At 33.4% G+C, this 14,771-nt stretch overlaps 1 protein-coding gene across 1 annotated transcript in view; it reads right to left on the bottom strand.

Annotated features, from left to right (window-relative positions):
* Nucleotides 1-1,443: 1,443 nt before the first annotated feature.
* LOC149198841 (protein DETOXIFICATION 54-like) overlaps nt 1,444-14,771 on the bottom strand; it is a 38,050-nt gene continuing 24,722 nt past the window's right edge. The window contains exons 3-4 of the mRNA XM_089400384.1: nt 8,432-8,786; nt 1,444-2,862 (exon numbers count right to left, since the gene is read on the bottom strand). Coding sequence (XP_089256510.1) covers nt 1,444-2,862; nt 8,432-8,786 — 1,774 coding nt within the window. The remainder of the gene's footprint in view (nt 2,863-8,431; nt 8,787-14,771) is intronic.

Raw genomic sequence — 14,771 nt, 5'->3', positions numbered from 1 at the left:
TATATACCCTGGGTTTACAATATTAATTCTTTGGGTTTAATATTATTCCCTTAGTATTAATCCCTTGGGTTTATTAGTGCCTTGGGTTTATAATATCAATCCCTCCCTTGGGTTTATAATATCAATCCCTTAGGTTTATTAATCTAAGGGTTCATATTTGGAGGGTATAATATTATTGATAGGGTTTATAATATTAATCCCATGGTTTAATATAAATCTCTTGCATTTATAATCCATTGAGTTTAGAATATAAATTCCCTAGGTTTATTAATCCTATGGATTTATAAAATTAAGATGTAGTCTAATAGCCTTTTTCAGTTGAATTCACCAAAATCCGGCGATACAATTTCAAGATTTTTATTGTTTCAAATATATTTTTGAATGCACAAATGGATGCAACACCCCTAAAAACCCCCGGGGCACTCCAATTATGCACATTAAACAATTTAAACTAAAGTTGTTAAAAATATTTGTCGGATTTTGATTAAAATTAACTCGAAAAAATGTGGTGAAAAAAGGTCATTCATCTATAAGTTAGATTAGGCTTAATATTAATAATCACTTACCTTTATAATATTAATCTCTTAGGTTCTCACTATTAATCTTTTAGATTTATAATATTAATTTTTTGTGTTTAATATTAGTTTATAATATTAATAATCTCTTTATTAATAATATGGAAATTTATTATATTATTGATAATATCAATAATATTATTATAATATAATAATAATTATTATAATTATTATGATATTGACAATAATATTTTATAATATAATAATTTTTATTATTGTATTATTATTATATTTATATATTTATAATATTAGATTCATATTTATTGATTTTTATTGGTTTATATTAATCATATTTATTATTGTTGTATTAATATTAATAATATTTTAGAAAACGGTTTTTTGGATTAATCGCATTGATTAGAATTTATTAATGTGATTAATCCGAAAGACTTTCTAAATTATGGATCACAAAAACTTTAGATTTAACATTAATAATATTATTCGAATTTAAGCTTTTGTGATCTATAATCTGAGTATTATAAAAATATATTGGGAAAAATCACATAATCATGAGGATGAATCACACTAATTGATTGGAAGTGGGTACACAAAAATTTTCTGATATGATTTTTCCGAAAATATCTCTATTAATAATATTTTTAAAATAAAAAATATTACATAAATTTATTTTAAAAATGATGTAAACCAATCAAAATTTTCAAACTCAAACTATTAACAATTTTTAGAAATTATAAAATATTTAATGTCAAAACAAAATTCGGCCGATGATGGTTTAGATTCCTCACTCCTCACTGTTCCTCGGTATCACCACAAACAGAAACAGATACATGTTACAATTTAAAGCAGAACCACGGCATTCATACATAACTCTGAGTCTCAGAGGCTTCCTCTTCACTTGTACTCTGAATTATAGAAGGCCTTCTTCTTCTTCTTCATTTCCGTCGCTGAAAGAGGAGGGCATTTCCAATTCTTTGATTTCGCGGCCTTCTCCACACAGCCTCTGCGCCCTAAGGGTCTCAGCTTCCCAATCAGTCCTCAGAACAACAAACAGGATAGAAAATGCACACGCAATCTGAGCAACAAGCAGTCCATACCATAACCCTTCGAAGCCAATCTTGAACCAGAAGGCCAGGGCAACCGCAACAGGAGTCCCTAGAAAATAGAATGAGCCGAGGTTAATTTTAGCCCCTATTGCAGGCCTAGCACTGCCTCTAAGCACACCGGAAGCAGTAGTCTGAGGACAGTTGCCCAGTTCACACAGACCAATTATAGGCATAGCTGCAGCAGTCAAGGCCAGAACGCTCTTATCATCCGTGAAAACCTTACCCCATTCATCTTTGAGCAACGTGGTCCATGTTACCCCAATAAAAGCTATGAAAATGGAGCAGCCAAGGGCTACAATGGTGGCGAGGCGGGCCCTTTCAGGCCTACAAGCTCCGAGCTCGTTGCCCACACGGGTGGATACAGAGGAACTGAGTGCCATTGGAAGAGTGTACATGAGGCTGGTGGTTTGAATAAGGATTGCAGTAGTGGCCACCGCTTCTTGTGGGTTGGGGAGGTATCCTGCTAACAGTGTCATAATTTCATACCACCACCATTCTAGACAAATGCCAACACAGCTTGGCAGAGCCAGTTTGAGCAGAGTCCACCATTCCCGCAGTGCAACAACTGACCAGCCCTTCCAGGTCCTCTTGTACACTCCAGAGAAGTAGAGATACCCAACCAACAGAAACACCATGTTGAGATTAGTGAGTACTGCAGCTATTGCAACTCCTGGAACTCCCCAGTGGAGAACAAAGACTAGAAGTATGCTTAGAGGCACATGGGCAACCACAGCAATAACTGAACACCACATCATAGGAGTTGTAATCCCCTGGGATCGAAGATAAACTCTCAAGGGCTGTAATATGCTATTTGTAACAAGATCCGGGAGCGAAAATAAGCAATATGTAGCGGCAACTGCTGCGATTCTCGCATCTTGGCCCATCCATGACATGATGTTCTCGAGATTCACCCATAAGAAACTGATTGGAACGCAGGCTGTTAACAATATCAGTATTGTTCTCTGCAATGAGAGACCGATGAGTTCCCAGTTCTTGGAACCGAAGGCTTGGCTACAAACAGGATCCATCCCTGATGAAAGGCCGAACAAAATGGAGTAACCTGTAATGTTTGTGAAGCCAATGGAAAGCCCTCCTCCTGCTAATTCTCGGGCTCCCAATCTTCCCAGGCATAAGACGGATACCATGGCTCTTACATACGCCACGCAATTCATTGCTGCTGTGGGGATTACAATGCTGCCCAGCTCTTTCAGTTCTTCCACAACCTGCACAGATCATTAAATGAATCAATCTGATGGGGATCGATCGACTCTAATATGTGCGTGTTTAAACGATCAATCAGTATTTGTGCTCAAAAAGTGCAGTCATACATTATATATAAACCAGTGAGTATATATTCATCTAAACCTCTGTTTCATTTTCACCTCCAGGAACTTTAGAGGCTCATATTAAAGCCAAACTTCACAACTCTCTTGAAGATGGATTATGTCTGACAGATCTCCACCATGTTTTAAGCATTCAGTTTATATATATATAGGTATGGGGAATCTCATTACAAGTTATACTGTGCAGCATCTGGGGTATGGTGATAAACTTGCAGAAATCTACCCTGGCTCTCCATCTATTTAGTGATTCATGAAAGAGAGAGTCAAGGTATGCCTTCCCCTCCAAACATAGGACTCTATGGACAGAGTGAAATACCCTGGATTTCACCTCAAAAATAACTACTCAAATCAAGATTGGTTGTGGCTCTATCAGAAAGGGAGAAGGAGGATTTCTTTAAGGAGGATTTCTTTCAGAGAAAGGGTGATTCTCCTCAAAAATAAAGGAGTTGTCTTTAGTGCGATTTTTTGGAAGCTTTTATGGTGAGTTTTTCTGGTCGAATTCCTCTAAAATCTGGCAGGAATTTATTGAATCACAAGTTTGATGGGTAATTCTGTGCAATCGAAGTGCCCTAAGGGTTTTCCAGGGTGCTGAATCTATATATACAGTCAAAAAACTAATCTAAATAACACAAATCAAGATTTCACCTCAAATTTTTCCACCAAATTCGTCCAAAAAGTCGCACTAAAGACAACTCCAAAAATAAAGGCTATACCAATATTTTTTCGGATGACTGAACAAGGATGCCTAAGAAGAGCATGGGAGGAGGCTAATAGAATGGAAAACAATGATAGATGCCTACCCCATCATTGAAGCAACCTAGCTTGGCTCCATGTGAATGGAGAACAGGTAAGGATAGGAAGTGACTATGGATGAGTGGGGAAGATGCCCCTAGACTATCTCTTGACCTTTTAAATCACATTCACTTTCATAAACTGAGTGGTGCTTTGAGTGGAAAGAAGAAAATTCACTCAAATCTGAAGGTGAAAGGGAAGCAGAATCGAACATGTTCTGGGCTCTCTTAAATCTACTTCCACAAGATTGAGGGATAAACTGGTACGGGCAGCCAACAAATCGGGAGGCACCTATAATGTCAAGCTAGGGTAACTTGCTGAAAAGCCTCCCCATGGTGTAGATTACAGAAATGGGATTTCAAGTGGAAGAACGAAGCCCCCTCTTAAATCAAGCATTTCTCTGTGGTTAGTCCTAAATGACAAATTCCTCACATCGGACCATTTACAGAGGAGGTTGTAGCAGGGGCATAACAGATGTTCTCTTTTCCTGGAATCAACTGAACGTGTCAATTACCTCCACTTCATCAAAGTAAAGGCAGCTGGGAAGGATCCTCTGTAGAAAAGGCCCTGCAAAGTTGGCTATGGTACTGTGCAGTAAACTCAGGTAATCACCCATTCGCTTATAATATGGACTGTTTTGATCACCCTAATGCAGCAGTTTTTTAAGGGTAATACGATATCTTCTTAGGCGCTTTTTTCAAAGTCAGAGAGGCACATTCGAGTTTTGAGAAATCCGTGGAAGAAAAGGAATGGCCCTCGAGACATGGGCACATCTCGGCCTCGTGGATATTTTGATAGGGCAGCAAATGTTAATTCGAATGTATGTGAAGCAAGAGGGATCCTTAACAACGAATAACCAAGATAAGCACACACACAGATCCTAAGGTGGTTAAAGATTGGAGGGAGGGTTCAATCTTTTTATCATAGTTTACAGCTGGCAGAGTTAACAAGAGGTTTTAGGGCGATCACATTTGCAGAGAATTAAATCATGGAGCTGATCAGGTGTCCAAGCGAGCTTGTTCACTGTCAATCGGAGGAGTTAGCAGGAGTGCAGAAAACGAGCTGTAAAGGCTTTTCTAGCATACGAAAGTCTCTGGGGAAACACATTTTAGGTTTTGATAAATCATGATTTGGAATACTGTTTTTGAGGGTCCCAGTTACCTAAATTTATCTTGATTGCAGGTTTGAGGAGGAATATTTAAGAATCTTGTGGACGGTGGGTCAATTGTTTAACCTGGCTTCGTTAGTAAAATTTCAAAATATTTCTAAAATCTGTAATTGAAATGAGGATAACTATAAAAATGACTATACCCTCTACCTATCTCTGATAATGGCCCACAACCACTGATCTTGTTAAAAGGTTACGAGCTTTTTCTCGGTGAAAAAATACAATACAAGTACAGATAACAAAGAAATGTCTAATTCTGACAGCAGACCTGAAGTCCAGAGGGAATCTTCGTAAGATTCTCCTGCGTCTCTTCGTGGTTGCAGATATAGTTGTTCCTTAGCGTGCCAAATTCCTCCATGCTCGTCGCTGATTGTTGCAACAGCCGCTATTTTCTTCTCGACTCGAACCACCGATGAGTCACAGTCAATGAACGTATGAAAAGGACGGTAGAGATGGGAAGAAAGAGATGGGCATTGAATGAAAATGCTCTGGTGAGATAGGTAGTATCACGTAGTAAATGAACAGAAACAGAGTGCTATATCCAATTGATGAGATCCGGTGGTAGTGATATAGTAACAGAAACAGAATGCTATGTAGCTGAAGAAGAATAGCATATTATAATAATAGAGCAGCCAGCCCTGCATGGTCATGTTGAGACTGCATTTATTTGACATTTGACTGCAGAATCCAGTTAAGTAATACCTTTAACTCAATTGCACCTGATCACCGACAAACCGCAGGTTCCCTCTTCTCTTCATCTGTGCCTTCCAATTTCCAATTTGGTGAAAAATTTAATTAACAATTTTTTATCTTTATATGAAATATAATTAACTTTAATGAAAGCCAACTAATTACCATATTTTTTATAAATATTATAAATACATTTATATTTTTTATTATTTAATTTTGCATACTAATATTTTATATATAAATTAATTACTAAAAAAAAAGTAATATGCTCAATTTCTTTTATACAATTTTTTTAAAATAAAGTTTTTTTATACCATTTTTTTATAAATAAATCATACACTTTATGTTAAATAATATTAATAAATATATGTCTCCTCCGAGTGCAGTTGAGTTGATAAATTGTTGTCAGATTAAGTAAGTATTGCTTAAACTAAAAAATCCAAACAAGAAACCATTCAATCTACACTAAATATTAAGTTTTGTTGATGCGTCATCGTTCATTCCCAACTTTGATTTTTGACAAAGACAAATCACTTTAAAGACAACCACCCAATTATGGTAGTTTAGTCAATACATTTCAATATTTTGTAAAAGGAACATTAATAATTTTAATTAAACATTACAATTAATTGTTATATCACAATTCATTAGTCAATCTCAATCTTCCCAAGAGATTCAAATCTTAAAAATTAATATTAATTATTGTTTCACAACTCATTATCTAACCTTCACCATAATGTGAATCCCAATTCACCCTCTAGGCTAGCCACTCACCATGATTTTCATCTATATATTTATTTTTTCTAAATTCACAGGAAATACAAACGTCTTATCAAGAGTCAACTAATTATCATGTTTTATATATGAATTTTGAGATTATTTTTTTTACATAAATATTTTCATTTATAAATTACACATTTTATATTAAATAATAATAATAAATCTAAATATTTTATAAATATGAAAAATATCAATAATTTTATTTAGATATTTAAATTAATTTATATTATAATTATAATTTATATTACTATTTTTTTTTTTTTTTGTAACTCAGTACAAATATATTTCAATTAATATAAAAGCTTTATATTAATAGCATATGATGACCATGTGATAGAAATGGCTTGAAGATGGCCATAAACATAACAACCTTAAGGATGACCATGAAATTTAGTAGAGAACACATATAGAAAACGAAAAAATAGAACCATTAGAATCAGGCAACTTGGTCTTGGGACTGATCCCCTGTGCGTCCTTTATTTCCTTTCTTCTTTACTACTTTGGTCCAACCTTCTTGAGGTGTGGCTACCAAAGCTACCTTAAGATTGTTCTGACAATCCAGGGAAGCCTCTTGTTAGAGTCCGAGGAGGTTGATTCATGGGCATGCTTCATGACACTCGTCGGAGCATTATTACCGAGTTCTTCTCTTCTCGCTGATAAAACTTGGATCTTCTGACCTCTTTCACAAGGCTTGTGAAGATCTAAATTCTAGGCCTCGTCCGATGGGAGCATGTCATCATCAGACTCATCATCTTCCTGATCCGAGGAAGAGGAATCCTCCTCTTCTCGAGGAGACGAGATGCTTGGCTTCCATGCTTTAGATATCGAATTCTGTTTAACTAGTTTTTGAGAACAAGGGTTCTGAAGATGATCTGTTTGATGGCATAGTCGGCACCGAAAAGTAGTGTTCTCGTACTCTAGCTACTGGGTCCAGTGAAAATCACCTATCTTTAAGTTAATTTTGTACAGAAAGCCTTTGTTGATGTCGATTTCTATACAAATCATGCCACAAGTGAAGACTCCACACTGGCCTCGCGAGGGATCTTGTTTTAGAAAATGACCCAAGGTGTTTCCAATTGCCAGAAACACTTAAGAATGCCATAGATGGGTTAGCAAATCCGGGAGCCTAACCCAAATAGGTAGCTTTGTGATCAAAACTATGGAGGGGTAAAAATATGGGAACCAAGGGGTCAGGAAGATCCCAACATTTCCCCAAAACCAGGGACCCTTGGAAAGAGCATTTTTATAATCCACATCCTCCTAAAAAATGACAATGAAGAAACCCTTGGAACAGAAGAGGACCCTACATGCCTTGGTTCAAGTTGAGTGGATCCATTGGTAAAGGTCTGATGTATGTGGCCATAGCCCATTGAAAAGATAGATGAGGCCATTACCTGCCAACAACTCGTAGATTCAATCCAGAGCTGGGTGAGTGATTTCCACTGAAGGAACATCTTGAACCTTGTCTACTATAAAAGGAACCAAAGAAACCCCTGCCCGAGAAGCCTTGCTTTAGGGCTGGGGACATTCCTGAGTCAGCTTTGCACTTTGGGGAACTTGGTTTCAAACCGCGTCTTTGAAAGAGAAGGCTTGGGAAGAGGAAGGCTTTCCCAAATCTCCCCCACGCAGTCGAAGAGCCAAGAAAACTATGACATCTCTGCATATATTATAAACAGAGAGAGGAAAGAGATCTTTCATCTTTTGGCCTTCGAAAAGAAGGTGGTGTAATCCAGAGGGTAGCCCTATTTTGAGTTCTAGAGATAACTTGAGGTCTTTTACCAGATCCATATATATAACCCATAAAAACATTGAATGCCCATAAATCAATTTGATTGATATTTGAAAAGGGCTCAGAGTTGTGATAGGCTCAACCGTCTCACTAGTGGCTTCCCCAACATCGATCTGCTTCAAACCCCTTGTGAAACCCTAAGGGCCATGAGCTCACTCTTTGATGGGTTTAGGACCTCTTTGCATACCTTCACTAGCAGTCTCTTTCTGCATACTTACGCTTCAACAAACTATTGCAAGGTCCAAAAAGGGCTCACGAGGAGCCATGCGCATTGGAGCTGAGTACACGCTGACTTTGTATCCTACGGGACTCATCAGATTCATGTAACCCTCCATGGGACCACCTCCTTTAGGACCCAAATTCTTGTAAGGATACCCTTCCCTAGTAAATCCATCAAGCCCCCGGCCACCCACCAGAACATAATCCCTTTCTGAATGAATTTCCATCGAGGACAAAGGACCCTTCCCCGCTACCTTCCCATACTGATAATCGTGGGGAGCCCTAGGTATCAAACCTTCATCACCTAGACGCTCTCTGGAATTATCATGCCATAAGCTGCCAGACTGAAGTAGCGATGTCACTGGCCTGCAGCATAAAACCTCTCAAGCTCAGCATTTCTTGCATCTAAAATGACTTAGGGGAATGGATGTTGATGATCGGATGGGGGCAAGACATCCATCATAGTGCTCGATCGCTTCTCAAGTATTTCAAAACCTTGTCCAAAAAACGTTTCCCTAAAACCAAGTTTGGCATTTTCTTGTGAACTAATTTGTAAAATTCTTTTATAATGAATAAAATCTAGTAATTGAAATGAGGATGAACAAATATTTATTGAAATAATTTTTTTTTTTTTAATATAAAAAAATAATTTACTTTGTTGAAAAATTTAGAATATAATTAATCATTTTTATTTAATTAATATATTATAATTAATTTATATTATAACTTTGAACATGTGTAAATGAAATAATTTGTTTTAGGTAGATAATTACTTAATCATTATAAATTTTTAATTTAATGATATGAAAAAAAAATATTAGTACAAATTATGTATTTTAATTTCTAAGTGTTTATTTAATTATTATAAATGTTTAATTTGATGATATAAAATAATTAATAATATAAATTATGTGTTTAATTTTAATGATATGAAAAATACTAATAATAAAATTTAAAAGAGTAAGTATGTCTTACTTTAATTGGTGATTGAAATGATTTGAAATTAAACTAAGCGATCAAAGGTTCAATCTCTTAGAAGTAATCAGGTCTAAAAGAGGAGTACAAGTTGTAGGATCCAAATATAGAGGAGTACAACGTGTAGGATCCAAGTATAGGGAAAGAGCTAACCAGCCATATATTGGGTATTTAATGCCCTCAGAGCAGCACGAGACTTAACGCGATAACACGGGAGCGGGCAAATTCGGCATTAAATAATATTTGCCCGCTCCCGTGTTATCGGGCTAAGTTGCGTGCTGCTCTGAGGTCATTAAATACCCAATATATGGCTGGTTAGCTCCAGCCCAAGTATAGTAGTAGGTTCAATCTCTTATAGTAGTAGGTTCAATCTCTTAGAAGTAATCAGTTCTAAAAGAGGAGTACAAGTTGTAGGATCCAAATATAGAGGAGTACAAGTTGTAGGATCCAAGTATAGTAGTAGCCGCCAATTGAATCAATGTCACTCTAATTATATATTTTATTCATATATTTCAATTTTAAAAGCATAATAATCACAAATATGAAAATATCAATAATGCTAATTGGACATTAAAATTAATTTATGCATCACATGTCTCTATTACCTAATATATCAAGTCTCACTACTCAACCTAGACCTTCTTGGGAGATCCAACTCAGCCTCTAGATAACCCACTATTTCGTATACTTTAATTTTCCTAAATCCATTGGAAGTGCAATCAACTCACTATTTCGTACATTTTAATTTTCCTAGTTTATAAGAAATGCAACCATTTATGGAAAATCAACTAATTTGCTTAATAGTAAGAAATATAAAATACATCAATAACATTACTAGACATTAAAATTAATTTATGCATCACATGACTCACATGACATAGAAATGACCTAATATATCAAGTCTCACAACTTAACCTAGACCTTTTTGGGAGATCCAACTCATCGTCTAAGCAATCCAGTATTCCATACATTTTAATTTTCCTAGTTTGTAGGAAATGCAACCACTTATGGAAAATCAACTAATTATCATGGTTTTTTTTATGATGATGGTGATGATTGTCCATTAAGTCCTATATGATCTAGCAAACCTCAAGAAAGTAAGATTAAATACAATTAGTTAACATTTTATTTCGATATTGAATATTTTATATATTTATGCATTAATCATATTTAACTAATTATGATATACATTAATTAAACTCAAGCTTCTGTGATCCATATTTTGATTATTTGAAGACATTTTCGGAAGAAATCACATTGGTAGAATTAGGCTGAAGCCTTTCGAACCAACCAGAGTGGTTCATGATCACAACAAGATGAACAGTCAGATCATAGCTCCAAGTTAAATAGGAGTCAGGACCATGTAACAACTATAGGGGAAACAACTAAAAAATGACTATTTTTTAACAGTTATAAGGGAAAAAACGAAAAAACTATTTTTGACTGGATAGGAATATGAAACAAATTTTGTTATTTGTTAATAATTAATAATAAGATAATAAAACACATACAATATATAATTATAAACCATAACTTGATATGAATCATAGAGGCCTCAATTCAACAATTATAAACCTATAATTATCAACAACCAACATGACCCTTATAAGTCAATTTTTTTATTCAAACAAAATAATAATTAAGTCAAATAAATTAAATGTAAAATAAATAATATTAAGATAATCTAGTCAAATAATATTAAATAGATATATTATTTAGTTATAAATTAATTATCTTGGTAAAAATGAAATATGTTTATGTCCTAAGCTTATTTAAAATTATATGTTATAATTATAAAAATAACCAATATGACTCTTATAAGTCAAGAAATTATTATTCAAAATGAAACAATAATTAAGTTAAATTAATAATATTAAATTATTTAAGTCAAATAATATTAAATAGATATACTATTTATTTATAAATTAATTATCTTGGAATAAATGAAACTTGTTATATATATATATATATATAATTTTAATTTTTTTGAATAATTATGAATTAAATTTGGATGTATTCTAATTATTTTTTGTTCATAGTTGTCTATTTTTTTTTCATAGTAGATATAAATGTAATTTTATTAAATAATTAAAAATAAATAAATAAATGAATTAATGATTTAGAGGGAGAGAAATCAAGAGGAGGAAAATAGACAAGAAAGGGAAGTAACTAAGAGGAAAGGGCTGGAATCCAATAACTTTTGATTTCCCAGCCGTCTTCTCTATTAAGATTACTGGGCCTCCTCTCAATTTCAATGGCTTCCCTAAATTTACCGTGATGAAATTGACAAATCTTACCAATGACCTTAGCATATTCAATGCATTTCTGATGCTTGGTTCTTCCCTAAATTTATGGTGATGAAATTGACAAATCTTAGCAATGACCTTAGCATATTCAATGCATCTTTGATGCTTGGTTCTTCCCTAAATTTACGGTGATGGAATTGACAAATCTTAGCAATGACCTTAGCATCTTCAATGCATATCTGATGTTTGGTTTTCTCAGCATGCTCTGCTGAGGGCAAAGAGCGGGTCCTTCCATGCTTAATATCGACAGCCTGTTCTTAATCCTTTATTAATAGAATGACCTATTTCACCAATGATATACATTATCAATCTTCTTATAGTGAAATATTTATGTGTTTATTATTTAATTTTATATTATTTAATTAAAAATAGAAAAAATATAAATTTCTAACTTTTATATTAAAAAATAAAATTTATAAAAAATAATAAATATTTTAATCAAATAAAATAAAAATAAAAATTTTAAAATCTAAATTTATTTATCTAAATTTTAAAATTATTTTTAATTTTAATTTTAAAATTTACTATTTATAAGTCTTTATCTTAATCTTTCCTAGAGACTCACTTTTTTATCTCATTATGGCAAGGTTTCACAATGCTAATTGTGGAGGGTGATTCTCAATTAAGCATCTCAAAAGTAAAAAAAGTATGATTAGCAGAGCTTCTCCAAAAAAATTGCCGCCCCTCTTTCTTCTGGAGAATAGGCAATAAGATAGAAGACTTTCTAGGTACCTTAGGATGCAATGACCTTCACTTTCATCTTTTAGTGCACGAGAATTGTCCATTATGAAAGGAATGGAGACAATGTGATGATAAACAAATTAATAAATCCCACTAAGAGTGGAAACATGAAAGACTATCCAACATTGAGAAGCACTCTGCAATAAACCAAATCTTATACCTCTGCATAATGAAGTCTTATTCAATAGATATATCGGATAATGAATCACTGAAAAGAACGGTAGAAATGAGAAGGAAGAGAATGAAAATGCTCACTATTGGTATGGCTATGCTATGCGAGAGAGGTAGTATCACGTGCCATGAACCAACTGCTATTTGAGGAGTTGAAGAAAAATACCATGACCCAACTATTATCCGATGATTTAAGAAGAATACCATCAGTATCACATATTATAATAATAGAGCAGCCAATCTAGTTAACTAATACTTTTAATTCAATTGCATCTTATCACCGACAACCCGCACGAAGTAATCTGATGATCTAGGAGGAGGACAAGTTGTAGGCTCGAGGTATAGTGGCCGCAGTCAATTGAATCAATGTCACTCTAATACTAGATTCTATTCATGCATTTCAAGTCACTCTAATAATAGATTTTATTCATGCATTTCAATTTTAAATGCTTAATAATCACAAATATAAAAAGTATCAATAATGCTAATTAGACATTAAAATTAATCTACGCATCACATGACTCACTACTTAATAATGTCAATTAGACATTAAAATTATCTAATATATCAAGTCTCACTACTCAACATAGACCTTCTTGGGAGATCGAACTCACCCTTTAGACAACCCACTATTCTGTACATTTTAGTTTTCCTAAGTTATAGGAAATGTAACAGAATCAAATCACAAATATAAAATATATCAATAACACTAATTAGACAAACTAATTTATGCATCACATGACTCACTACTTAATAATGTCAATTAGACATAAAAATTACCTAATATATCAAGTCTTACTACTTAACGTGGACCTTCTTGGGAGATCCAACTCATCCTTTAGACAACCCACTATTCTATACATTTTAATTTTCCTAATTTATAGGAAATGCAACCACTTGTGGAAAACCAACTAATTATCATGGTTTTGATGATGATGATGATGATGTTTGTCCATTAACCCCTATATGATCTATCAAACCTTAAGAAAGTAAAGTTAAATAGAATTAGTTTATATTTTATTTTTATATTGAATTTTTTATAAATACTTATGCATTAAAAGTAATGTTAAACAGAATGAGTTAATATTTTATTTTTATATTGATTTTTTTATAAATATGTATGCATTAAAAGTAAGCTTAAATAGAATTAGTTAATATTTTATTTTATATTGGATTTTCTTATAAATGTTTATGCATTAATTATATTTAATTAATTATAATTTACATTATCAATCTTTTTATTGTGAAATATTTATTTATTTAATATTTAATTTAATAATATTGAATTAAAAGTGGAAAAAGAAATTCCAATTTTAATATTAAATCCGAGGAGTTGAAGAAGAATACCATCCGTATCATATATTGTAATAATAGAGTAACCAATCCAGTTAACTAAAAACTTTTACTCAATTGCACCTGATCACCAACACACAGGAAGTACACGCAGGAAGTATTTTGATCTAGGAGAGGAGGACAAGTTGTAGGCTAGAGGTATAGTGGCCATGGTCAATTGAATCAATTTCATTCCAATAATAGATTTAATTGATGCATTTCAAGTCACTCTAATAATAGATTTTACTCATGCATTTCAATTTTAAATGCTTAATAATCACAAATATGAAAAGTATTAATAACGCTAATTAGACATTAAAATTAATCTATGCATCACATGACTCACTACTTAAAAATGTCAATTAGACATTAAAATTACCTAATATATCAAGTCTCACTACTCAACATAGACTTTCTTGGGAGATCCAACTCACCCTCTAGACAACCCACTATTCCGCACATTTTAGTTTTCCCAAGTAATAGGAAATGTAATAGTTACGGAAAATCAACTATTTTGCTCAATAATCACAAATATAAAATATATCAATAACACTAATTAGACATTAAAATTAATTTATACATCACATGACTCACTACTTAATAATGTCAATTAGACATTAAAGTTACCTAATATATCAAGTCTCACTACTTAACCTAGACCTTTTCGGGAGATCCAACTCATCCTTTAGACAAACCACTATTCTATACATTTTAATTTTCCTAATTTATAGGAAATGCAACCACTTGTGGAAAACCAAGTAATTATCATGGTTTTGATGATGATGACGACGTTTGTCCATTAACCCCTATATGATCTATCAAACTA

The sequence above is a fragment of the Pinus tabuliformis genome, chromosome 2_1, assembly GCF_031772625.1.
Source record: "Pinus tabuliformis cultivar Carrire ecotype Pingquan chromosome 2_1, CPIR1, whole genome shotgun sequence".
NCBI classification, from domain to species: domain Eukaryota; kingdom Viridiplantae; phylum Streptophyta; class Pinopsida; order Pinales; family Pinaceae; genus Pinus; species Pinus tabuliformis.
Note: the sequence above shows the minus strand (reverse complement) of the source record. Positions and strands in the feature narration are given on the sequence as shown.